Below are 26043 nucleotides of genomic sequence, written 5' to 3' on the forward strand. Positions count from 1 at the left end.
TGCTCGAAATGAAAGTATTGCAGCAATATGCCTTGTCCGACCATTTTCCTCTCCAACTTGAGATAGTGGCACAACCCATTGCACCTTTTATGCAGTTGTTGGATAGACTCCCTTTACGTTTCAACTCTTCTTATTTGAAGCATTCAATCTTTCAGGGCTATATGCAACAATTGATTGAGAGATTTTTATTGGACTTTGCCTCTGAGGGCACAGTTTCTTTTGAACGACTGGTCTCTAATGTGCAACGGGTCGCTCGCCAGTATGGGATACATCATGCCTCTCTTTGTCGGCGGCGTCGCCATGCAGCGGAAGGCTTACTGGCTTTGGTTCGTTCGCTTCTCGTGGATACCCCAGATGATGAGTTTCTAGTATCACTGGCGCAGCGTTTGGCTGATCTTATTAAAGAATTTCAGTTGAAATCCTATCAGCAGGCCAAATTACATAATTTGACTGACAATTTGCAAGATCATGCTTGCCAGACTCATAAGTTCTTTCGCGCCTTGCATGCTTCTCCTGCCCGAGAAAATATGACCAGACTTTAGGATTCAGAAGGTCGCATGGTTACTGATCCGCACACCATTGTCGATATGTGCAGGAATTATTTTCAGGATCTTCTTGGTTCTTCTTCGTCGCCTTCTGACCAGGTTATGTATGCACGTTCAGTTTTCTATGATCTGGTCCGCCATCAGGTTCCACTTGATATGCGAGCTACTTTGGAGGCAAATATTTGTGAGGAGGAGGTTATGGATGTTTTGTTACATCTGCCCAAGGATAAAAGCCTTGGCTGGGATGGTCTCACCAATGAATTCTTTGAGTGCTCGGCTACCCAACTGGTGAAGCCATTGGTGGCTATGTTTCAGCAGGTTTGGGAAACAGGGGTCATGCCTTCCTCATGGAAAGAAGGCCTTATCAAATTGCTTCCAAAGGTTTCTTCGCCGTCAATGTTGCAACAGTGGAGACCAATTTCATTGATGGGCTCGATGTATAAAATCTTTTCCAAAGTCCTGGCGAATAGACTCCACAAGCACCTTCCAACTATTGTGCATCCTCTTCAATATGGTTTCATTAAGGGCCGCAACATTCTGGATAATATCTTAAATGTGCAAATGGCCATTGACTATGCAAGGCACTCTAGTCAGGAAGTGGTATTGATTCAGTTGGATCTGGAAAAGGCCTTTGACTATTTAGATTGGTCTTTCATTGTGGAACTTATGTCAGCTATGGGTTTTGGTGCGCGGATGTCCCGATTGATCTACACCATTAGTGCTGAGGCTTCTTCGCGTGTTATGCTCAATGGTGGGGTTACAGAGCTATTTGTCCTTGCACGCTCGGTGAGACAGGGTTGCCCTTTGAGTCCTCTCTCCTTTGCCCTGGCAACTCACCCCGTTCTTTCAATGTTATCTTCAATGGCAGCTTCTGATCAGCTAGCCGGAGATTATCTCTTCCTTTGGGGCAGCACTTCATTAGCCAATCTTTGGCTGATGATAGCTTTATGATTTTGCATGCAGACAAGGACAACATTCACAAGCATTAGATGTTTGGACACTCTTTGGTCATGCTTCGGGTCTTCGCATCAATGCCTTCAAATCAGCCGTTCTCAGCTGCACGGAGTCGGATTTACAGTCATTGGGTTGGTAGGGTCAGGTTGTTCCCCGTGGCTCCATTGTCAGGCATCTTGGGTACCCGTTGGGTGTTGATGTTCGGCCAAAGCAGCTACTGGAGTGGATTTCACAGAAACTGGCAGCTAAGTTTATGTATTGGAAGTCGCAAGCGTGGCCCTTTCATGTCCGCCTCAAAGTGGCGCAAACAATTATGCTGCCAATGCTCACATATTTCTTGCCATTGCTGCCATGGATTCCTACTACTTTGAAGGCGCTCACTCGCCCTATTCGTTTCATGTTATGGAAGAGGGATTCTTTGCACGCAGGTATTTCGTGGATTTCGTGGTCACATACATGTACCCCCAAACGCTTGGGTGGTGGGGCTATTTTGGATGCTAAAACTCATATGCTGGCCCTTCGTTGGTCACTTTTTCGCGCTATGTGCATAGATCATCACCCGTGGACCATTATAGCCCGTTATTTTCTGGAGGACAGCGGGCTTCGACATGGCAATACACAAATTCGGGGCTCCTGGTGGCATGTCCTTAATGCAGGCTCGCGGTTTTCCAGCCCCGCCTCTTCTCTATTATTGCATTTGGTCGGCTCCTGGAAAGTGGTGCTCCAAAAGGCAAGTTGGCATCCAGCGGAGGACCGCTTGCATGCTAACTCCTTTCAACTGGAATTGTTGGCAGTCTCAAGATTACTTTCGTGGGAAGACAAACATGAGCTTCGACCAAAATTTAACTGCATGGCCCGTCTGGGTGTGACTTCAGTGGCGGATGCCACCCTTGCCAGTCATAATGTCTTCGCATCGTTTCATATGGCCAGGAGACTTTTCAGAATCCCGCGTGGATACCATGACTTATGGGAGCAGCTTTTGCTGGTACTTCAGGCCAGGCAACCTTTTCCTACCCTTGCGGTGGATCGCCCTTGGCAAGACTGGGACCTTGCAGGCCGGTTGAGTCTGGAAAAGGCCTCTGCTAATCAAGTGTATCATCTTCTGATGAAAGATCATCAATGGCTGGGTGTTAAAGCTAATTCTGTATGGGGTTTGCAGAAATCTCAGTCATGGTGGAAGGCAATGGTGATGGAGGGCTGGTTGAATAAGACACCTTTCAAATGCAAGGTCTTTCTTTGGCGGGTGATGATTGGTGGTCTTCCTCTTGCCTTGGCCCTTTCCAAGCGTCAAATCTCGAATGGCAATTGTTTCTTTTGTACCACTACTGTGGAATCAGCCCGGCATCGATTTATTTCTTGTCCGCTAGCCAAGAGGATCTGGTCGCTCTTGTCACAGGTTTGGCATACAGTGGTGGGGTCCTCGCTAACCCCTTTCGATTGGGTTTTTGTGCGACCAAAATACCCCACACAGCCACAATTGCATATGAAGATCTTGTTTCACTTCTTCAGATTCTGGGGATGCTGGCACAATTGGACCACTCGGAATGCCTTTCTTTTTGATTCCGCCTCTAATGTACCGAAACACATTGCCCAACTTAAAGGTCTCTTGCATTGGCAGATAGATCTCATTCGGCACTCGGACTTGCTCCCTCGGGAGGACTTGCTTACCTGGCATATGGCAATTTCCTCTGGGTCTTTGCCATCACTTGTGTAACTTTTGTGTGGCTTAGTACTGGGATCTTACACGTTGGCTTAGAGCCCTCGTGTATCTTGTAATCATGAAAACTTGTACTCTTTTTTCGTAATTAATACAATTACCTTTTACGAAAAAGAGAGAGAGAGAGAGAGAGAGAGAGAGAGAGAGAGAGAGAGAGAAAAGAGAGAGGGCTCTGGAGAGAATACTATGAGAAGAATCGCTAGTCTACTGACCTGTGCGTAGTCTGTGCACTCTCTTTCCTGCGTCCACCTCTTTGCTTGCTTGCTGCGTCACATCCTTGTTCCCATGTGCCTGCGTCGTGCAGGAGTTGCCTGCGACTGCGACCGCTATCAGACAGAGTTAGGTGTCGACCTTCAAGCTGCTGCAGGATTTGGTGCTGTCTGCACAGGATGCCGCCTTGCAATCCTCTGACCTGGAGGCAGAGAAAGAACAGACCTGCCCAGCCCTAGACAGCTCTATTGTTCCTTTGGTTTTGGCTACTGACAGAATGATCTGTGGTTCAACTGATATGTGACCTTAGCAGCAAGAGAGACATGTGAGTTTTGATATGGCAAATATGCAGGAATCAAATGGCATTGATGTGGCTATTCTGGATCAGCATATAGGACATGGGGATGATAAAGTTGGATGGTGACTCTTCGGCTGAGGATTCAAGGCAGTTGATAGAAGGGGATGAGATGGAAAAACGCCGTAAGATGTCGGTGTGGATGAACAGGTTTCATGTGCTCCGAATTTGCTTCAGCAAGATATTCATGTTCCTTGCTCACAAACTGATGAGTCTCTTCAGTTTATGCTTGCCACTGCCAACAATCTTATGTCAGATTATGTTCATGCCAATGAGGGTAAAGCGAGCTCTTTACTGGAAGGGGATCATGTGGCTGCTGTCATGAGAATTGACTTGATTTTACAGTAGATTGCTGCTTTCCATGAGAGAGCAGCCATCTTTTATTTTACAGGAAGGATTCCTTTGATTTCTAAGATTTGTGCTTGGCTGCAGTCCATGCTTGTAAGTGTTGATGTGCATCAAGATGATGTTTTAGGGGAAGTGCAGGTCCCTCTAGTTGAAGAGATTTATGATGGACCAAGAGGGTTTTTTGAAGTTCTTTTGCGTACCCCAGATGCGCGTGTGCGCATTATGCAACGTATTCCTTTATTCGTGGATGGTCAGCTGTACATATGCTCCCATGGAGGCCTATGGCCGAGTTTCAGGAGGTGCTTAGGCAAGCATGCCGTATCTGGGTGGAGGTGGTTGATTTTCCTACACATCTTTGGTGGCTTCTTCCTTTGGTTTTGAGAAACCTTGGTGAGGTGTTGGTTGAGCCCCGGTTGGCCTCCTGCAATAGGAACAGCGCTTGTATGCTTTGGGACAAAGGGAAACCTCGGCCAACCAAAATTAGTTTTCAGGTCCCTGGGATGCAGAGAGAGAGGGGTTACAATAGCTAGGTTTGTTTTCTCAGTCGCTTATGCCATGGAGGAAGGCCATGAAACCTACAGACAGTGATGACATACCTGTATATAGTCACGACATACCTGTAGAGAGAGAGATGAAGGTTGCTTGTTTGTGTCAAATGTTTCCTACCCTACGTAGCTTGCATGCCTATGAACGTGCGACCTGCTGTTGGTGTTTGCACAACCTAGCTCTGGGTGATGCCACTGCTCCCTATGTATAGGGATGGGTTTTCCTTGCTGAGAGAGAGAGAGAGAGAGAGAGAGAGAGATTAGAGAGAGAGAGAGAGAGAGAGAGCGAGAGAGAAACGCGATGGCGGGCGAGAGAGAGATCGAGTGGAGATGACAGGTCTGCTGCCTTCTGACGCGCGGATGCGTTTTCCTGCACGGCGCCCTGCCTGACATCGTCCCGTCGCTTCGTGCTGGGCCTGTTCTACTCACGTCTTGCTACGCCCCGCTTCTGTCTACCCATCACTACCCCGTCGCCCCCTACTGCGTGTTGGACGTGACCCGCAGTCCGTTGGCGCCCCGTTTCCTGCGTGAGACAACCGCCTGGACGTTTCGCCTCTTGCCCCTACTGCCAAGCCTTCCTGTCACGACGCCAGCCCATCGCCTATTGAGCCGGGCTGCGTTCGCCGCCCTGTCAATCTAGGGTTCACTTGCTCGAGCCCGTCCTCTTTTGCACTGGCGCCTGGTTGCGACCCTGTGGTTGCCGCCCTGCGGTCCCCTGGTTTTGCAGGTCAACGCGCGTCTGCCCTGCGTATCAGAGCGTACCGTCGTCATCGGACCTGGGGCCTCTGGACTGTCACCTGATCACTGCTCCGCAGCGCTTCAGTTGCTGACGGTTCAGCCCTGCCGTCGCCTGCCAGCCTTCCTCCTCAGCGTTCTGGCCTTTGTCACTGCCCGTTGGCCCTGCGTTTCGCCCTCTTGAATCTGCTCCGTTAGGGTTGCGCCCTGACCCACGCGTTATCTACACCCCCTCGGGATAGGCCACGGCTGAGGCCGACAGGTCTGCGGGACTTGCACCGAGAGCGAGAGAGAGAGAGAGAGAGAGAGAGAGAGAGAGAGAGAGAGAGAGAGAGAGAGAGAGAGAGAGAGAGAGAGAGAGAGAGGGCGCGAGCGCGAAGATAGCAGTATGGTTGGCTTGGATATGGATTTTCTCGACCGGACGGTGGCAGCCCTTGGCCCTGATTCCGATGCAGAGGAGCCGGAGGATATGGTGCCATGCACGGAGGAGCTGCCTCCGGGTTCTGAACTGCCGCTTGCCGGCAAACGCTCCAAGCATACTTCTGATGAGCCAATGGGTCCTCAGGAACGTTCCTATGCGCAAGTGGCCTCTGATCCTGTGGATTCGCAGGAAATTGACTGGGAGCATTTGCTGGACTTTGCCAATACTCTGCTTGGCGATTATGTCCAGCATAATAATGAATCTTTTTCTGATGCGGCAACGGATGATGTGCTGGAAGCCACGGTGGACCCCAAATCAGTCTTGCGATCCTTCTCGGTGTTTTATGACCGTGCAGTTATACTTTTCTTTACTGGCAGGATCCCAGTGCTTTCGCATATTCGCCAGTGGATGCACCATTTATTGCAAGGGGAGTGTGTTGAGGAGATCTTCCTTGGACCTCGCGGCTTTTATGAGGTGCTGTTGAAATCAGAAACGCATCGAGCTGAGCTCCTGTCCAAGTTGCCACTATTTTTTGATCGCCGCTTGGTCCATGTTGTGCCATGGCGCCCCATGGCCGACTTCCAGCGTCTTCTTCAACGAGAATGTCCGGTGTGGGTGGAGGTGGAAAATTGTCCGGCGGTCTATTGGCCCATGTTGAAGGATGCGATGGCGGTTGTGAGAACAGTGTTGGTCCCCCCAAGCCTCAGGGCGATGAACCGAAACCGTTTATGCATGTTATGGGACACGGCCAGGAAAAGGCCCGCGTGGCTTCGCCTCAATTTTTCGGGCATGCATCCTTTGCATTTTCGCTTGACATGGGGCAACTTTGCGGGACACTGCTTTTCATGTGGTAAATTGGGACATTTCATGGCCGAATGCCCTGAAAGGCAACCGTCTTCGGAGGATGCGCACGTTGTGCTGCCCAAGGATGACATGGTGCTTGATGCCCCGCCCCAGGCAGCCCTTCAGTCTCCTTATGTCATGGATAAAGGCAAACAACAGGTCCTGAGTGTGGATTCCTGTCGCACTGACTGGATTGAGGCACATCCCAAAATAGGTCAAAAGTTGGATGCAGGCCTGGCGGATCCTGGGCCTACTGCTTCCCAGGATTCCGTGCGCACGTATACGCGCAGGAAAGAAATGGTCACTTCACAGCAGGCTGCGCATCCTACGGCCCCGTCTGCCCCCCGTAAGCAGTCTCCAAGGAAAGTCTATACCGACGGCCCCAAAGGCCCACCTGCTAAGCTGGCGTTTGATACCAAAGGTAATGTTATTACACCCTGGGATCGGCGTTATCCCCGCCCCTCTCCCAAGGCAGTGGATTTCCCTTCTACCTCTAAAGCAGGTCGCCAGAATTCGTTTGCAGTATTGGTTGATTTTCTGGATGAGGGTGTCCTGGATGCTCTCGCGGAAAAGGTGAAATCGAGGCAACAGGCGCCTCATTCCTGACTTCCTTTTTTGAAGATACATGAAGATAGCCACGTGGAATGTGCGCGGCATTTGCTCTCGCCATAAGCAACATGCCATGTGGACCGTCTTGCATGAGAACCAGTGGGATGTATTGTGTGCAGTTGAGCACAAAAGTCACGGTGAAGCAGGAAAAGTTGTGGATTGTCATGGATTCCGTCTGTTTTATGCAAGGACCCATGCTATGCACTATTCGGGCCTGCTGATGATTGTCCATGAGAAATACCAGCCTGTCCTTGTTAAAAATGATGTGCAGGGCCGCTTTTTGGTAATCGAAGTCCTATTTGAAGGAGAGATTTTATGGTTGTTGGGCCTCTATGCTTCGAATGATCCCGCATCCCGACGGGATCTTTGGTCCACTTTGCAGGGCTCCATGTCACTCGGCCGAAGGGGGTTTTTGATGGGAGATTTCCATATGTGTGTTGCCTCTTCTCAGTCCACTTCAGGGCATTCGGTAATGGATACGCCGGAAAGCCGGGTGTGGAATTCCTTTGCTTTGCACGTACTCAAGCAAGATCTTTGGTCGTGGCTTCACCCTTCTTTTTCAGGGTTTACTTTTCATTCCGCACAATATGCAACTACTTGGTCGCGGCTGGACAGAATGTATATCATGCAGGGGGATGATTTTCTTCCCGAGATGCTGGAAATGAAGGTCTTGCAGAATATGCGTTGTCGGACCATTTCCCCCTCCAGCTTGAGATGCGGGCACAATCTATTGCACCTTTTATGCCGTTGCTGGATAGGCTCCCTTTACGTTTCAACTTCTCTTATTTGAAGCATTCAATTTTTCAGGGCTATATGCAGCAATTGATTGAGAGGTTCTTATTGGACTTCGCCTCTGAGGGCTTGCCTTCATTTGCACGGCTGCTCTCTAATGTGCAGCGGGTTGCTCTCCAGTATGGGATCCATCATGCCTCGCTTTGTCGCCGACGTCGACATGCAGCAGAGGACTTACTGGCTTTGGTCCGTTCCTTGCTCCTGGATTCCCCAGATGATGATTTTCTGCTGTCACTGGAGAGGCGTTTGGCCCATCTTATTCAAGTGTTTCAGTTGAAATCTTATCAGTAGGCCAAGCTGCATAACTTGACGGACACATTGCAAGATAGTGCCTGCCAGTCTCATAAGTTCTTTCGTGCCTTGCATGCGTCTCCAGCTCGCGAAAATTTGACCAGACTCCAGGATTCGGAAGGTCGCATGGTCACTGATCCGCAGACCATTGTCACTATGTGCAGAAATTATTTTATGGAACTTGGTTCTTCTCCCTCACCTTCTAGCCAGGTTACGCATGCCCGCTCGGTCTTCTATCATCTGGTCCGCCAGCAGGTTCCATTTGATATGCAAGCCACTTTGGAGGCGGATATTTGCGAGGAGGAGGTTATGGATGTTTTGTTGCACCTGGCTAAGGATAAAAGTCCTGGCTGGGATGGTCTCACTAATGAATTCTTTCAGAACTCGGCCACGCAGTTGGTGAAGCCCTTGGTGGTCATGTTTCAGCAGGTTTGGGAAACAGGGGTCATGCCCTCCTCATGGAAAGGCCTTATCAAACTGATTCCAAAGGTCCCTTCGCCGTCAAAGCTGCAACACTGGAGACCAATCTCTTTGATGGGTTCCATGTATAAAATCTACTCCAAAGTGCTGGCGAATCGGCTTCACAAGCACCTTCCAGCTATTGTGCATCCTCTCCAATATGGTTTCATTAAGGGCCGCAACATTCTGCATAATATCTTAAATGTGCAAATGGCTATTGACTATGCACGGCACTCCGGTCAGGAAGTGGTATTGATTCAATTGGACTTGGAAAAGGCGTTTGATTATGTGGATTGGTCTTTCATTGCAGATCTCATGTCTGCTATGGGCTTTGGTACCCGGATGTCCCGATTGATCTACATCATTAGTGCTGCGGCTTCCTCCAGAGTTATGCTCAATGGTGGGGTTACAGAGCCATTTGTCCTTGCACGCTCGGTCAGACAGGGTTGCCCTTTGAGTCCTCTCTTCTTTTCCCTGGCGACTCACCCGGTCCTTTCAATGTTATCCGCCATGGCAGCTTCTGCTCAGCTGGCAGGGTTGTCTCTTCCTTTGGGCCAGCACTTCGTTAGCCAATCTTTGGCTGATGACACCTTTATGATTTTGCAGGCGGACAGGGACAACATTCGAAAGGCATTAGATGTTTGGACGCTCTTTGGTCAGGCCTCTGGACTTCGCATCAATGCCTTTAAGTCAGCCATTCTCAGTTGCACGGAGCCTGATTTACAGTCATTAGGCTGGCAAGGCCAGGTGGTTTCCCGTGGCTCCATTGTCAGGCATCTTGGATACCCATTGGGGGTGGATGTACGGCCAAAGGACCTGCTGGAGTGGATTTCACAAAAACTGGCGGCGAAGTTTATGTATTGGAAGTCGCAAGCGTGGCCGTTCCATGTCCGCCTCAAAGTGGCTCAGACAATCATGCTACCAATGCTAATGTATTTCCTGCCATTGTTGCCATGGACGCCTACTACTTTGAAGGCTCTCACTCATCCCATCCGTTTCATGCTATGGAAGAAGGATTCACTGCAGGCAGGCATTTCGTGGATTTCATGGTCACATACATGTACCCCTAAGCGCATGGGTGGTGGAGCTATTTTGGATGCATAAACTCATATGCTAGCTCTCCGTTGGTCCCTTTTTCGTGCCATATGTGTGGATCATCACCCGTGGACCATCATAGCCCGTTATTTTCTTGAGGACAGCGGGCTCCGCCATGGTAACACACGGCTTCGGGCCTCCTGGTGGCATGTCCTTAATGCTGACTCTCGTTTTTCCAGTCCCACTTCCTCTTTGTTACTGCACTTGGTCGGCTCTTGGAAAGTGGTGCTCCAAAAGGCCCGTTGGCACCTAGTAGGGGACCGCTTGCAGCCTAACTCCTTTCAGCTGGAATTGTTGGCAGTATCGAGACTCCTTTCATGGGAAGATAAAGATCAGCTCAGACCAAGATTTAACCACATGGCCCATTTAGGTGTGACGTTGGTTGCGGATGCTACCCTTGCCACTCGCAATGTCCTCGTATCGTTTCGGACTGCTAGGCGACTTTTCAAGATCCCGCGCGGATACTGTGATTTATGGGAAAAGCTTTCGTCGGAGCTTCAGGGTAGGCAACCCTTTCCTGCCCTGGCTGTGGATCGCCCTTGGCAGGACTGGGACCTTGCAGGCCGGTTGAGTCTGGAAAAGGCCTCTACTAATCAGGTGTATCATCTTCTCATTCAAGATCACCAATGGCTGGGTGAGAAAGCTAATACTGTTTGGGGACTGTGGAAATCGCTGTCATGGTGGCAGACAACGCTGATGGACGGCTGGCTGAATAAGACACCTTTCAAATGCAAGGTCTTTCTTTGGCGGGTGATGATTGGTGGTCTTCCTCTTGCCTCGGCCCTTGCCAAGCGTCGCATCTCGAATGGCAATTGTTTCTTTTGTACCACACCGGCGGAATCAGCCCGACATCGTTTTCTTTCTTGCCCGCTCGCCAAGCATATCTGGTCACTCTTGTCGCACATTTGGCGCGCAGTGGTGGGGTCCTCACTAACTCCTTTCGACTAGGTTTTTGTGCGCCCGAAGTATCCCACACCGCCACAGTTGCATATGAAGATCTTATTTCGCTTTTTCAGATACTGGGGATGTTGGCACATTTGGACCACGCGCAATGCTTTTCTCTTTGATTCGGCCTCCAATGTCCCGCGACATATTGCCAGGCTTAAAGGGCTCTTGCATTGGCAGCTAGATCTCATCCGACACTCCGACTTGCTCCCTCGGGAGGATTTGCATCCTTGGCATATGGCAATTGCCTCTGCGTCGTTGCCATGTTTGGTATATCCTTTTTAGTGCATTACCACGGGGATTCCCCACACGTTGGCCTAGGGCCCTCGTGTCTCTTGTAATCAGAAAAAAGAGAGAGAGCAAGAGAGAGAGAACCTCTTCACATGATGGCTTAGTGTCATCATGTATCTTGTAATCAAGTAATCTTGTATTTTTTTCGTAATTAATACAATTACCTTTTACGAAAAAAAAAAAAAAGAGAGAGAGAAATTGCATGGACTTGTAGGGCTTGGACTCGTTGGACTGCTGCTACACAGTTAGGGTTTTGACTTGTAGGGAGCCACACCAAGGGAACGTGCCATAGTCTTTGCCAGACTAGACCTCCTGTCACATCAACATGGGTTTTCTGGATCAGCACTTGGCTGGGGTACAAGGTAAAGATGACTTGGATTTGGATGAGGAGTCTCAGGCTGAGGATATCCATGAAGATGTTGAGGGCGATGAGGCACGCAAGCGTCACAAGATAGTGAAAGAACCTATAGATATGAATGTTTTGGAAACCCCCCAGTAGGGCGGTTGCCCTCCATTACCTTTACCTTTCCTGTCCATGGTATTAAACTTTTGTTTCAGCTAGATGTTCCGTGCACTGGTAGTACTACCATAGTACCGCATCAAGATGTCCCATGTATCTTTCGGTGACTTGCAATTCATAATTTGCATGACCACTGCATTAGACATACATAGTGAAAGCTAGTGCAAGACTCTGCAAGCTCATTCAAGCCACGCACAATGTGCTCTTTGCTATTCAGCAGTGGGATTTCGTTTTGGAAGCTTAGGTTCAGCCTTATCACCTGTAATTAGATCCCAATATCCTTTTCCAATCAAGAAATTCTCCATGCAAAATTTCCATATTGCATAATTATTGTTATCCAGCTTTTCACCCACTATCTGTGTGGTATTGTCTGTCCTATCAGCATTTGCCATGTTTGCAGCTCTATGTCTTTAAGTGCAATATTCAAACTGTCAATGCTTGACTCCTTGTAGACCAAGATGTCTCTTTACTGATAAACTTCTTGCATAATATTCAAGCAACACATGTACATTTGTAAGTACTGAGCATCCAGTTCAGTCCTAGCTCATTCTGGACATGAAACATGCATCAGTTTTTCAGTTAGGATCCTAAAAACCTTCAGCCAACCAGCATAGGTATATCACTTTTCAGACAGGACAATTTCAGTCCTAGAGTAAATGACAGTAGAAGCTCTGCAACAGCCAATGTATTTCAGCTCAATAACATCCACAGACATCTCCAAACATCTGCCATAACATTTGCAAGCAATAGCATATCATGTAGGTCTCATTTATTGCATAAAGCATTATGCATAAATGAAGAAGAGCCTTCCAATGTCCATCGACAGACAAGCAGTCTGAAGCAATCAGTAGTAAAAACTCTGCATAACCAAGGTATTTTCTGATTAAAACAGCCTCGAGACCTCTTAGGCATGTGCTATAACTTCTGGAAGTCAGTACATGGACATGTGAACATCAATGCTTGTGCCTACATCAAGTAGTAGTGACTAAGAACCATCTCACAGACTGACCAGTCAACAGACCTGTTACTCCAGCTATGAAAGAATTCAAAACTGAGCATTCAGTGCCCATGAGCATCCATAGACCATCCATCAACCATGTAGCATCATCCAAGCATGAATGGTCAACACCCTAGGCTTAAGTGAGCTCCAGACCAACAAGTACAATAGTTACAACTTGTATGGCAGCACACTGTCTGTCATATACAGCACATAAATGACCTTCAGTCCACTTCAATGGATACTCTCTGCATAACCAGCATACTTTGAAGCAAATGCTCAGGAGAACTTCCAACTTTCCAGGTTATTCTAGCTTCCAACTGAGCTACCCAAGAGAGCAACCAATGCTTCAAGAAATAGGCGCAATTTCCTGCATTCATGGTCTCTGCTCACATAAATTAATGATGCTCAGCTACTGCCTGCATCACAGATGCTCAGCTGCTACCATTTCAAGCATCAACTAATGCCTCTGATGTCATACAAGTGTGCTCAGAGTTCAGTAGAAAACCAGCAGTATCTCTGTCAACCAATGGTCAGATCTGGCAGCCCTTTGAATGTCTGATGCTGTCCATGCTGTCCTGAAAAACAGGCGCAACCTCAGGCTGGTCTCTACATGTCTACTTCTGGTTAAATACTCAAGTATACAGCACTCAACAGTGCTCCACAAGCAGTATAGATGGCTACTTGTCTTCCTTCAATGACTTTCCAAAGGCTGATCAGAGATGACACACCAGATATGCTTCTTACGTTTGCAGTTCACATCTTGCTCCCAGTTTCAGCAAAGCAGAACCATGCTCTGATACCATGTCAAAGAATTGAAGAGAGAATAGAGGCAAAGAGTTGGAGCAGTGAACAGAGCATTGAGCTCTCATCCATCTTCTTTATTATTCTTCATGGTCTTCCACACACAAGTGTGGTAATCTAGGTCTACAGCTTACTAAGGTTATAACTATGGTTGAGTTACTAACTCAACTTATTAACCACATACATTGTACAGCTGGATACAGTTGGATAAGTCGGGTAAGCTAATGAGCTCTTCAACACAATTGCATAGGGTTCAAAAGTGATTGTTGGAGGTCAAAAAGTGACCAACTAAGCAATTGTTTTCTCCCCATTTCCATGTGCTCTTTCAACCCATAATACACACACACACACTCTCTCTCTCTCTCTCTCTCTCTCTCTCTCTCTCTTTTCGTAAAACGCACACACACACACACTCTCTCTCTCTCTCATCACTAGCCTTTCTGTTTTGCTTCTTGACCCTCGAGAAATGGTTGTTTCCATGTGTGATTGATGAGCAAGCAGGGGGAAATAGTTGTTGAGCCGACATCTATTATTCAGATGTGCTTTGAATACTATAGATCTTTGTTGGGTCCACAAGAAGTTCTTTTTAATTTTGTTCATTCTGCTCATAGATACATTTATGACTCGGTTTGAATTCACGTTAAGCTTGAATGGTGGGAATTAATGGAAGCAGATATCACAAAGGAAGAAGTGGAGGAAGTGCTATCCCATTTACCTTGTAGGAAAAGCCCAGATTGGGATGGCCTCCCTAATGACTTGTTCTCAGCCAATGTTGAACTCTTAAGGACTCATTGACTCGCCTTTGCCAACATGTGGCGAGATCTGGATGGATGCCTATGAATTGGAAAATTGTAGTTATTCATTTGCTGCCCGAGGCTCCTTCCCCATCCACTTTAAAATAGTGGAGCCCCATTTCTGTTATGGGTTCCTTATATAAAATCTTTTCCAAAGTCATTGCCAACAAATTGCATAAAGTGTTTCCACAATTGATTCCTGTCAGTATGGTTTCATTAAGGGACGGAACATCATGCATCACACTTTGAATGTTCAGATTGGGGTTGATTATGCTAGAGCCTCTAACCAACAGGTAATTATGATCCAGTTAGCTATTGGAAAGGCTTTTGATCATGTCAACTAGCCTTTCATGCAGCAATTGTTTCTACCATGGGCTTTGGTCCTTGCATGACTTTTCTTATTGACACTATCAACCATGATGCAGTGGCACATGTTGCGTTAATGGGGGAGTCACATATGAGATTGCTTTATCTCATTCTCTTCATCAAGGATGCCGTCTTTGTCCTTTATTGTTTGCATTGGCTGCTCACCCCATGCTTTCTTTGCTAGCTCGATTGGCTCATGATGGGGAGATTGTTGGTTTCTCATTCCTAGTGGTCCTCAACTTTTAGGTCACTGGTAGATGATTCCTTCATATTTCTTAAGGCTGACCGTACTAATGCCAATCGGGCAATGGCTATTTGGAGTCTGGTCTGGTGTGGCCTCAAACCTTTACATTAATGCTTAAAAATCAACATTGATCTTTGGTACGAAGACAGATTTGCAATAATTGGGCTAGTAGGGAGTTGTTTCTAAAGGAGATATTATCTAGCACTTGGGATATCCCCTTGGTGTGGATGTCCCTCCTCGAGCATTGCTTGATTGGTTGTCCTCCCAAATTCATGATAGGTTTATATATTGGAAATCTCAAGGTTGGCCTCTTCATGTGCAGCTCAAAGTGGCACAATCTATTATGATTAGTATGGTCTCTTATTTTTTACCACTGTTTCCTTGGACCAAGAAGTCTCTCTTGGAATTGGTATAGCCTATCCATGTTATGTTATGGAAAAAGAAAGACAAACATTTGGGTCAAGTTTGGATATCTTAGTAGCATATTACTACTCCGAAACGGTTGGAAGGAGCTGCTTTATTTGATGTTAATCTTCATGTGATAGCTTTGAGAATGACACTTTTGCTAGCCCTTTGTGTGCAGCATCATCCTTGGATTGATTTTGTAAATTTTTTTATCAAGGAGATTGGTATCTCCCATGGTTGCATGGTTATCCGGGCATCTTGGTAGCATGTGCTGAATTCTACACGGCCTCTTAAGTTGTAGTCATTTCTTTTGACTCATTTGATTGCCTCTTGGCAAGAGATTCTTCACTTTACAATTTGGCATCCTCTTGATCTTTGAAAGGAGGCTAATTCATTACAAGAAGAAGTGTTGGCCACTTCTAGGCTACTCGATTGGCCAATAAAGATTTTCAATGTCATAAATTTAATTAGATGGCTAGATTGGGGCTGCAATCAGTATGTGATGCTGTCATTCCTGGGCAGTGCTCTCTTTATCATTTCTGGCGCATACACCAATACTTTCAAGTGCCTAGATGCTATAGCCAGATCCGGTTAATATTGCAAGAGTAGCTTTAGCGGTATAATCTATTGCTTGCTTTTTAACCTACTTCACCTTGGGAGGATTAGATGTTTGTGAAACCTAATGATTTTCAGAAAAGGTCAGCTAATTAGATCTACCATAAGATGGTAGAGGATAAGTGATGGATCTTTTAGAAAGCTAATAAAGTTTGGCATGCTCGGGATAGTAGAGAGAAGTGGCGGGAAAAATTTCTTCAATTGTGGAGGTCCAAGATTCCTTATTAGGGGGAAGCTTTTGTATGGAGGCTGCTTATCGGTGGCCTTCCTATTGGGGATGTCCTACATACCCCCAAGATCTCGCAAGGCCATTGTATTATTTGCACTACCTGTGATGAGACACCGATTCATTTCTTCATCTCTTGCCCTTTGGCAAGAAAGATTTGGAGCTTTGTTTCTCGTGTATTGATCTCGATGACTCCGCAGCAATAGACACCCATCCCTTCTTGGGTCTTGGGCAAGATGCCTTCGTTGTCCCACTTTGCAATTGGATCATCCTTGGCTCTTCGACTTTCTTAGATGGACAGATCTCTGGCACATTTGGTGGACTTGTAATGCCTTTATTTTTTCTTCAGCCCCGGTATCCGTGGTCATGTGGCCTATATTCGAGGATCACTCTTATGGCGGATTTCTTCCATGATTTCAGTAGACCTGGTTCTCCTTGATGCGACTGCTCCTTGGCTGGATATTGTTCGTTCTACTTCTATTGTGCTACGTGCATGATATTTGTGTGCTATGTTTTAGTAGCCTTTAGGCTCAACTTGCGATTGATAGGATTTTCATTGCTGTCTAGAAGGCCCAATCTAAATACTTTTACTTAATTTAAACTCCTTCACGAAGAGAGAGAGAGAGAGAGAGAGAGAGAGAGAGAGAGTAACTCTCTCCTTTTTGGGAAAAAAAACCTAGCTCAAAGCAAGTCAAAACAAGGGCAAGCTGCAAATTTTGTTAGTCAGCTTCTCCATTTCTTCATGCTGCAAAGCTCTGCACATTTGTAGTTCTTAAACTTAAGCATGCAATAAGTTGCCACTATTGGCAACTTCTCATGAATTGGTCAGCTAAGCACACAATTAGCTTCCACCATATGCAGAGTTTATGCCATAGTGCAGTCTCACCCATGAGTTCGGAGAGAACTGAAATGTTATGACATCAATGAATCATCTGCGTGCACAAATACCGTCTTTTGCTCCAAAAACTGCCCTCTGAGGGTGTTGATACTGTCGTCATCTCTTACCAAGCAAATGTGACTACTTCAAGCTAGCTGACATAGCTAAACATGAAGGAAAACCTAATGATTCGGTAGCAATTTGAGAGTGTGGTTTTCCTATGATCAAGCTATATGACCTTTTTAGTTGCATATTCATCTTTCAAACCATCCATCGTTTGGACAGGTCAAACCTATGGTTAGTTCTCGACTGGAACCTGAATTAAAAACTCGACTTCTCAAAGCAAAATTCAGAGGGACTGCTGCTTTCAGGAAAAAGGTTAGAAATCAATAAGATTTGTCTCATACTTTTAACTTGACTGTGATTAATCTCTATGGTCATCCTATGTGTGCCGTCGATGTTCCACAGCAGAGAAATTTCAGTCAAATCAAAAGCAGGCTTTTTAGCTATGAAAGTACAAATGCAAATGAAAATGCGAGCATTGAGAAAGATTCTGATGTTTACAATGGGGCTGGAAATTCTTCTCGAGGTCAGATGAAGGATAGAAGGCCACAGGATTCCATGTTGTCTGCTTTGAAACGGAAAGAAGAGATGCCAGAAGGCTTGGAGCGCCCTAATACGTTCAATTATACTGGTAAAGTGAAGACTACAAAGCAGCCATCCTTGAGATATTTCCAAGGTGGTGGGGCTACGATGGACGAAAAAATGAATGGAGAAGCTGGTTCTGCTGAGAATACATTGACTGCTAGCTCGTCTGTAGAAAATAAAGACCGGTGTAATGTACCATTGCCTGATTCATCCTCCTCAAAGACGTCTAGCAGGGTGAGTGGTAAAATTGCACAAGGGGAGCCGCCAAAAATGCCTGGCCGTATTGTCCTGGCTGAAACGACTACACAGGACATGTTGGGGCAACAGAATGTGGAGGTTCGCTTGAATAATCCCAAGAATGTGAGTTATTACTCTCCTCAACCAAGGTCTGATGGTTAATGCAGTTTGGTTTAGATTCTGCAATAACGAACTAGTGCAGATTGATTTGTGCTCATTATAACGAAATCTTTGCTGATTGAAGGTGCCACTTGGAAATCTCTTTTTCTTTTTTGCACGTAACGAATCATGTCGTTGTTGAGACCCACATTTCCCCCTGCATGGCAATTAAACTCGTTATTATTATGAGAAACAAAATGTCCTGTTACTATAGGAAACCCCTCGACCTGAGGGTGTCGCTTTGCACTCGTAGCTGCCAGCACTGGGGGCCTAGAGGTGCGTTTTTCGTCATGCCTATTCAAGAGAGTCCCAAGATTTTGTTTTCTTAGACGCAGATTCATATTGTATGACATTATTCTTAGATTGATATTGTATTGTATTAAAGAATGATGCCGCTTTACATAAGAGGGGGATATTGGACGGCTAAAAGCCTAGGAACCTTGCCCAGATCCCTGTGGCTAATTTTCCTTAGCAAACATTAAAACTCTAAATCCCACTTGACTTTGTTGACTACCGTGTTCCAACTGATTACGAAATCCTGACCATTCATAAAGCTCGCATTTCTAGCCAAGATTTAGTTTTCTTGTAACCTTATCTACTTGTAGTGTTTTTCAGAGTAGTTTTAACTTTTTAAAACCCTATATGTGTTACAGGTTGACCAGCCACTCACAGAGCTAGAAAGAATGTTTGATGGCATAATCAAGAGAAAACATGGTAGGAAAAGAAGTGCAGGCCACCGTTTTTTATAGCACAAGAGATTCAAAGGTGAAACTAACAGTTAGGAACCCCAGTCAGATTTGATTCCCTCTCCATGTTTCTTATGCAGGAAGGACCATATCATTGAATGATGTTTTTGGATCAAAACAGGTAAAGAATTTCCGAAGCAGCAAAACACATGACCTTGCTAAAAATAGTCAAGCGTGTTAGTTCAATGAAAGCATCATTGTGGGTGCAAAGGACTTATCTTTCCATTACCTTGAACAGGACAGCATGATTCCTAGGCTGCACCCTAACTCCAACCTTTTCCGTTCCAACCACCAAGAGGTAGTGCTGTCTCTCCACATAACTGGTGATAACTATTTTTACTGACGAAAGACAGGAAATCCTTACACTTTACTCAGATACGAACTGGTGTTATTAACACACTAATCTTTGTGCATGTGCCTACATATCCTCACTTGGCGATTTTCTTTTTGTAGATGTGTGAAATTCATCAGTTGCTGAGTAGGGAAGGACGTGCTGGGAGGTTACACCGTAAATGCCTTTCCTTTGTATCAATACGAGATTGACGGTTAAGGCTTTCCTCTGTAGCATTATGAATACACGTGTGTCATTTATGCTGTAAAGGCCCTGGCTTGCAACAGAGTCATAGAGGCTCTGGCTTGCCAAAGAGCCAAAGCATGAGGTGAAATAAAAAATTCCGTGTAACAAAGAATCAAGTCCCGTTTTCTGGCTTGGATGACGTAGAGCTTAAGTTACCCGTAGCTTTGTAGAACTCTCTTATGCTGAGACAATGGAGATTGCTAACAACACAAATGTGCTGCCTATGCCCTTATTCTATACTCTTGAGTACAAATGCACGCAACGTACTGCTGAGTCGTTTCTATGAAACCTTCACGGGCTTATCCTGCCCTCTTCCAACTTCCTCTCCTTGCATCCTTCATCTTGTCCCTTCCAAGGGACGGAGAAGCACAGTGTCGGAGAGAAAGCGGAAGAGAGAGACGTTCGAAAACCCCGTGTAGGAATCACCTACCCCTACGCAGAAAGTAAAATGCTTTTCCACATGAATTATAAGCTTCCTTGTCTAGACCTCTGAATAAAAAGAAAAGAATGCAAGCACAAAATGAAGATGACACAATTCTAAGTACAAGCTTGTATCTATCTACGGGCTACAGAAATGCAGAATAGGAAAACCACGTGCAAAACTCATGGTGTCAAGTTTCAACAGCCAGGAGCCTATTCAATTAACAATATTCTGTCGAGCGACCCCACTATCACTATCAAGAACCTGGAGACATTAAATCCTATAGGCTACACTGAGAAACAAGCTACAGTAGATGCAATCCTATTATCTACACACTTTGAGAAAGAAGGTACATACCACACTAGATGCAATAAGTAATATGTCACCAATGCGTGTGTCCCAAAAGCCGACCTTTAGTACCGTGTACGGCTTTACTTTTTAATATATAGGAAGTATCCCGAAAGCAAAGAAGAGGCTCAGATTAACATGAAGCATGAAGATTGTTGGGTGCTTTAATAATATTGCAACCCAATAGATCGATACATGTATTCAAAGCACTTGTACCTGCCACGTTAGAAGTACAAACTCATGTTGTCAAAATTGCTATTGAACTCTTCCAGCACACAAATACATGCCAAGAAAATTTTCAAGCTAGGGTTCTCTTTTTTCGCCTATTATCTCTAATATATTATCGATCAATTGTTTTGTATAAAGCTAACCTCATCTTTGAGCCACCACTCCAAGAAGTTGCGAATAAGCCTAATGGCAACATGGAGCCACCAATCCATGGCCAAGGAGTGGGTTCTTTGTATGGAATAACCTATAGTATTTCGAAAGCAAGGAAAAGGTATTCATATGGATGTTTCAAGTAGGAGTCGTCATTTTTATTCCTCTATTATTTATAATTTGTATTGTTTATTTTTGTTTATAACCTTGAATAATTGATAGTATCTTGAAAGCAAGCAAAGTGTTAATCTTTAAACAATGACTACTAGTATCTCAAACGCAAGGAAAGGGTGCTTGAATGATGTTTAACCTTAGATGTTTGGTGCTTTATATAGAAGATACTATCACAAAGATGTGTATTGTTATGAGAGTCTCTCTCCCTCCCTATGGGCCTCTTTTGTATTGGTACAAACAACATTGGATTGCTACACCATTTGAGGTGCCCTCTCCAAGCCGTTGTACATGAGTGCCATTGGATTGTACATCTTTCAAGGTGGACTAAGTCTAGAGGGGATATATACTCTATATAGACTAATACTCGACAACATTTAAGCTTGAAGGGCGTGGACTAAGTCTAAAGGTTGTGTATACTTGATATAGACCAACATTTGACAACATCTAGTGCACATTCTAAACACTTTCTATAACTATTGAAACTGCTACCATTTTCTCTTTTTGGGCTATGCATTTGAGATACTAACATGTTTGGGACCAATGAATGTATCTATTTGTTGTCACTTGATAAAACTTGGTGGGACCAACTATCCATTGTGGTTTATGTAATGTAGCAATATTTGTTGCCAAAGTGTTGTTGGCTATTATTATGGATATTGAGAAGCAGCTTAAGTCTCTTGCTACTATTATTTCTACTACTCTTGAAGGCACAATGACATAGTTATAGTATTGAAGTAATAGACGTGTTAAGTAACAAAGGTTTTATTAATTTTAATTCCTTTTTGTGCTCATTAAACATCCCCAAAATCAAATATTATATTATCACCACATTTAATTCCCCAAGTGTTTGGATACCACTTGAGAGTACACGAGTGCCATCCTAGATAGTTGGTTGGCTTGTGTTTATAAATAGGGATCTATCTACTCACTTTACACATCCTACACTCTACTTCTCTCATTCCAACTAGTCATCATTCACATTATATTACCCATTGTTGTCCACAACCCTTTCGGAGGACATCACTAGTTTATGGAGCCTCATTCAAGTGTTGCCCTGCTCACTACATCCCTTCCACACCTAATGATCTACTTGTCATTTTGCTGCTATTTTTTCATGTCTAATTTTGCCTTGTGATTCGAGATAATTCTACTACCTAACAACTTGATCCTTATCAATTTTGTTTGTTTCAATTTACGTTTAATGTTGTTCCTACTTGTTGAGCCCTTAACCCCACTTGCATTTGTCACTAGTCAAAGTAGAGTTGCACTTACTAATTTTGAGGTATTTTGGAGCTACTATACTTGTGTTTTTTGCCTTGACATGCCATCCACTTACTAGAGGTCACATAGTTGCTAATGTTAGCATTCATTCAATTAGCTATTGTGTTTTCAACTTGATCTACTGCCTACACTACTATTTGCATCTTTGATCACCATGGACACTGATATTCCTATGGTTTTTAGATTCATTCAAGTACAACACACTTCGACACCCATTCTTTTTGACACCTCCACCCTTATCCCAAAGACACAAGGGTTCAAGGTCCATTGATTGTATCATCTTTATATTAATTATTTGCTCATTACTATTTGATATACTTCACATTGTGTTTCTTTGTATTTTTCTTTTGCTTTTGCGTTTTTGTGTTTTCCATACCATTTCTTTACATGGTATCAAAGCAAAAGTGCTAAGAGAGCTAAAGATTTTCACCCCTCGTAAGAACAATGTTTGGCTTTTCAAAATGCAAGGACACATTTTTTTGAGAAGTCTTCATTGATAGCTTATGTCCTCATCCTTGAAGGAGTGGTATTCTCAAAGAAATATGTGGAAGCTCACTTGTGAGAAATATACGATTCTCATGAGAATGATATATATGAAAGATCAAGTTGAAATAAGCTTGAATGCTTTTAATCCAACTCACAAAATATCTTTGGTATATGATTTTATTGACAAAGCCTAGAACCTGAAGGACCTTACACATTAGTCAGAGAGTGTGAGATTCATTTTGTTGTCAATCACAAGCCCTCAATTGAAATAGGACAAACCAAGTTGGCCAAAGGAGTTGCACAATGCCATTTGTTTCACCAAACACACGATGCATGGTATGTATGGTTCAAGAATATTTCTAGTTCTTTTACTTCTTCTCATGATTGTAGTAATGGGTGAAAGTTATCATGAACATCCAAACCCATACTAGTATGTAAATGCAAGAAGTGCTGATTATAGAAAGATGTCAAGTGTGATACCTCTATATCTCAAGCTTACTTTGTTGAATTTGCTTTATGTGCTTCTTCATCATAGACTCAAACTCATGCTTCACAACTTCAATTTCCACCCATCCTATCCATTTTCTAAAATCCTTCCATTGCACATACACTTTCATCTATTTCATCGTTTACCACACTAGGGGGTACCACACCATTTAGCATATATCTCATAGGTTGCATCTCTATTCCTCAACCAAGTGGTTCTAATGTAATGATGGTGGAGTTTTACTTTGTAAACTAAGCATCGATGGAGGCCTACATGCAAGTATCCCACCTATGCTTAGCAAGCCTCACACATCCCTCCCACCTCACATGTGGCCATATAATTTGCTTATATATCAATACCTAGTTGGCCAACCGACACCTTTTTGGTGCATGCACTACAAATTAGTTAGTCATCTCACTTGGTGTAAACACCTAGAGTCACCATATTAGGTAGTCCTATATTGCATGTAGCATCTAGCAACTCACGAATTTATTCTACGAAACTCGCATATCCTACTTTCACACATCCAATGATACATCTATATCAGCCAAGAATGCACTTATATATAAGACTTGTTTCAATGAATTTTCCACTTGCTTATTTTTGATATTGTATATCTTGTATACCCAAGGCTTGTGGGAATTCATTCAAGGAAAGGAATCTCAACTTGATCCTTGATGAAACTCATATGAAGTAGTTTGCTCTTGGAAGCACAAGCATATGATAGCCATAGTAAAGCTCATGTAGGGTCTTGTGCTTGTGTTTCACCCACAACTTTAGGATTCGGATCATGCATTGAAGTGTTGGGCATATCTAGTCAACCACTCTGTAGTTCACAATCATGCCCAAGTATCAACCTTGATCACAAACTCCAAGAGTTCAAAATTACCAAGGGGGATGATTTGATTGTCAAGTTGGTGAGTTTACTCATTGAATTATCCATAATTTCCCCACTAAAGCCAAGTAACAATTAGGTCACTTTGTTTGTGAATAAGTTAACACCTAAATAGCTCAAAGAAGAATACATGCATTTAGCGTTACCAACAAATTGGTCGTTTTGATCATAAGTGTAGCTCAAAGGCCAAGGACAGTCTACCCAAGACTCAACTCTTTTTCCCATGCGGGAACTTGAGTACATTAGGAGAAAGAAAGAATATGATATTAAAATTTTCTAAGATGCCCCAAAAGTGCATAGGATAGAATGTCAAACTCAATATTCATATACAATCCACTTTAGGGGAGTGTCATTGGAACAAATAAGCATGAACTACTAGGGCTAGAATAGTTACTATATTAGTTAGTGACCCTAAAATAGCCTCTATTTAGGCTTTTGGAAATCTTGTATAATGGTGTTGCCACATTGATAAACTACCCATTTGATGTCTTTTTTAACTCCCTTTGTCTTGGTGATCTCACTTGGTCATGCTTTGAGTTGTATTGGTGTGAGCTCATATGTGGTCCACTGTTTGGTTCCCTTAAGACATTTTGATTGCTTTAGTACTACTTCAATTTTATCTTGTACATCTCCAAACTCCAAGGTTTCTTGTTTATTCCCTTGTTTGGTGATGCCTCGTAGTCTCATCAACTTGAAACCTTGATTATATTGGCTTTAGTTTGGTTTTCTAACCTATATGACTCCAAACATTCTTGGCAATCCTCATCCTATAGTTCCTCCTATATTTCTTCCTACCCTCTCTTTTATGGAATTTAGTCCTCAAGCATTACTTGTTTCCCTTGAGGATAGACTGATGCAACCTTCTCCTCTCTTTCTAACTCACCATCTACATCTAGTGAGCAACCAAAAGTAGTTGAATCCACTTTCCCAAACCGGTCTAGGACATCGTGAAGTCTCAATTCAAATGTATATTTAGATGTCAGTAACATTGATCAAGCCTCACTCAATCGAGATGTCAATAACACAAATCAAGACTTTACCATTCTTACAGCTTGCATGTCATTTAGTTCTAGTACAACATGCTTTAGAATGTATTCTCTTTTTTGCTACATGTATCCTCTTACTATCTTACATCTTTCACTTGCCTACCTATTGGTAAAAGGGAATACCTAAACAAACACATCCATGAAAGCACCTAAAAGCAATTTCATTGAAGTTGATCTATGTGTGTTCTATGAACTCACGTGGTACTTATGCTCCTTATTTGTATTTTCACTTTAGTATTAGTCATTATAGGACACATGTTTTGATTGGAGCAAAGACTTGGATATTTTGAGACTTCCTATCTCCTTTGTCTTGTTTGGCTAGGCTTGAGTGTGTTATTTTTGCAAGCTTTTGATTTCGTGCTTTTGCAATTGAAATTGATTTTTAGAGCTTTTTGAAACAACCTTGGATGCTTTCTACAAATGACATGTCATGCACTACTGCTATTCTTTAACATAAACATATATTGTGCATCATGCATGCGTCATCACTTGGGAGCTCCCAAGGAGAATACTAAACCATTCACAATAAAGGGAGCAATGGTGTTGAATAATCACAACAAATAATAACATTCCAAAGTTTTGCATTACCCAAAAGGAGTACAATATCTATAAAGGTTCCAAGATCTTCATGTAACAAAAAGGACATGTCACACCCTAATGAAGTGCATGATGATGAGTCCTCCAGAACAATGAATGAGCCATGCTTACGTTGGGCTTCCTACATAACAGGGCATATCTTACATGTTTGCCCTAACACAAAGGCAAGGTCAGTGGGGGTTAGTGCAGGCTGATGTATGACCATGTGCTTCTTGGGTTGAAGGCCAAGTATGTGCATGTACACATAATACATATGTTTGCAAGCAAGAAATGCCTTTTGGGTAGATTCTATTTTTTGAAAATCAGGACAAGTGCACCTAGGCTCTTCTTTGATGTGCACATCATAACAACTCTCTGTCAAGACTCGAAATACTGAATGTTGTCTCTCAAGTTGCACTACCTCCTCCAAGAATGTCACAACCATGCAAGCAACTGCCTCTATTCTCTTTTGTGCATCTTTGGAAATTCCATGTCTCCACTTGCATCTTCTCCCGCTTGAACCACATTCTGTAGAAATAGGAGGTTTGCTCTTCTCGTTCCTTGGTGGTGCTATAAAGCAG

At 44.1% G+C, this 26043-nt stretch overlaps 1 protein-coding gene across 1 annotated transcript in view; it reads left to right on the forward strand.

The window, feature by feature from the left end:
• Window positions 1-19393, forward strand: part of LOC148031435 (uncharacterized) — a 153816-nt gene extending 134423 nt beyond the window's left edge. The window contains exons 10-15 of the mRNA XM_087684973.1: window positions 17289-17381; window positions 17472-18011; window positions 18701-18761; window positions 18874-18914; window positions 19032-19091; window positions 19247-19393. Of these exons, the coding sequence (XP_087541099.1) occupies window positions 17289-17381; window positions 17472-18011; window positions 18701-18761; window positions 18874-18914; window positions 19032-19091; window positions 19247-19336 (885 nt within the window). The 3' untranslated portion in view covers window positions 19337-19393. The remainder of the gene's footprint in view (window positions 1-17288; window positions 17382-17471; window positions 18012-18700; window positions 18762-18873; window positions 18915-19031; window positions 19092-19246) is intronic.
• The last annotated feature ends 6650 nt before the right edge of the window (window positions 19394-26043 follow it).

Source organism: Lygodium microphyllum, chromosome 9 (genome assembly GCF_053477565.2).
Source record: "Lygodium microphyllum isolate KBCC chromosome 9, Lygodium_microphyllum_v1.1.10, whole genome shotgun sequence".
NCBI classification, from domain to species: domain Eukaryota; kingdom Viridiplantae; phylum Streptophyta; class Polypodiopsida; order Schizaeales; family Lygodiaceae; genus Lygodium; species Lygodium microphyllum.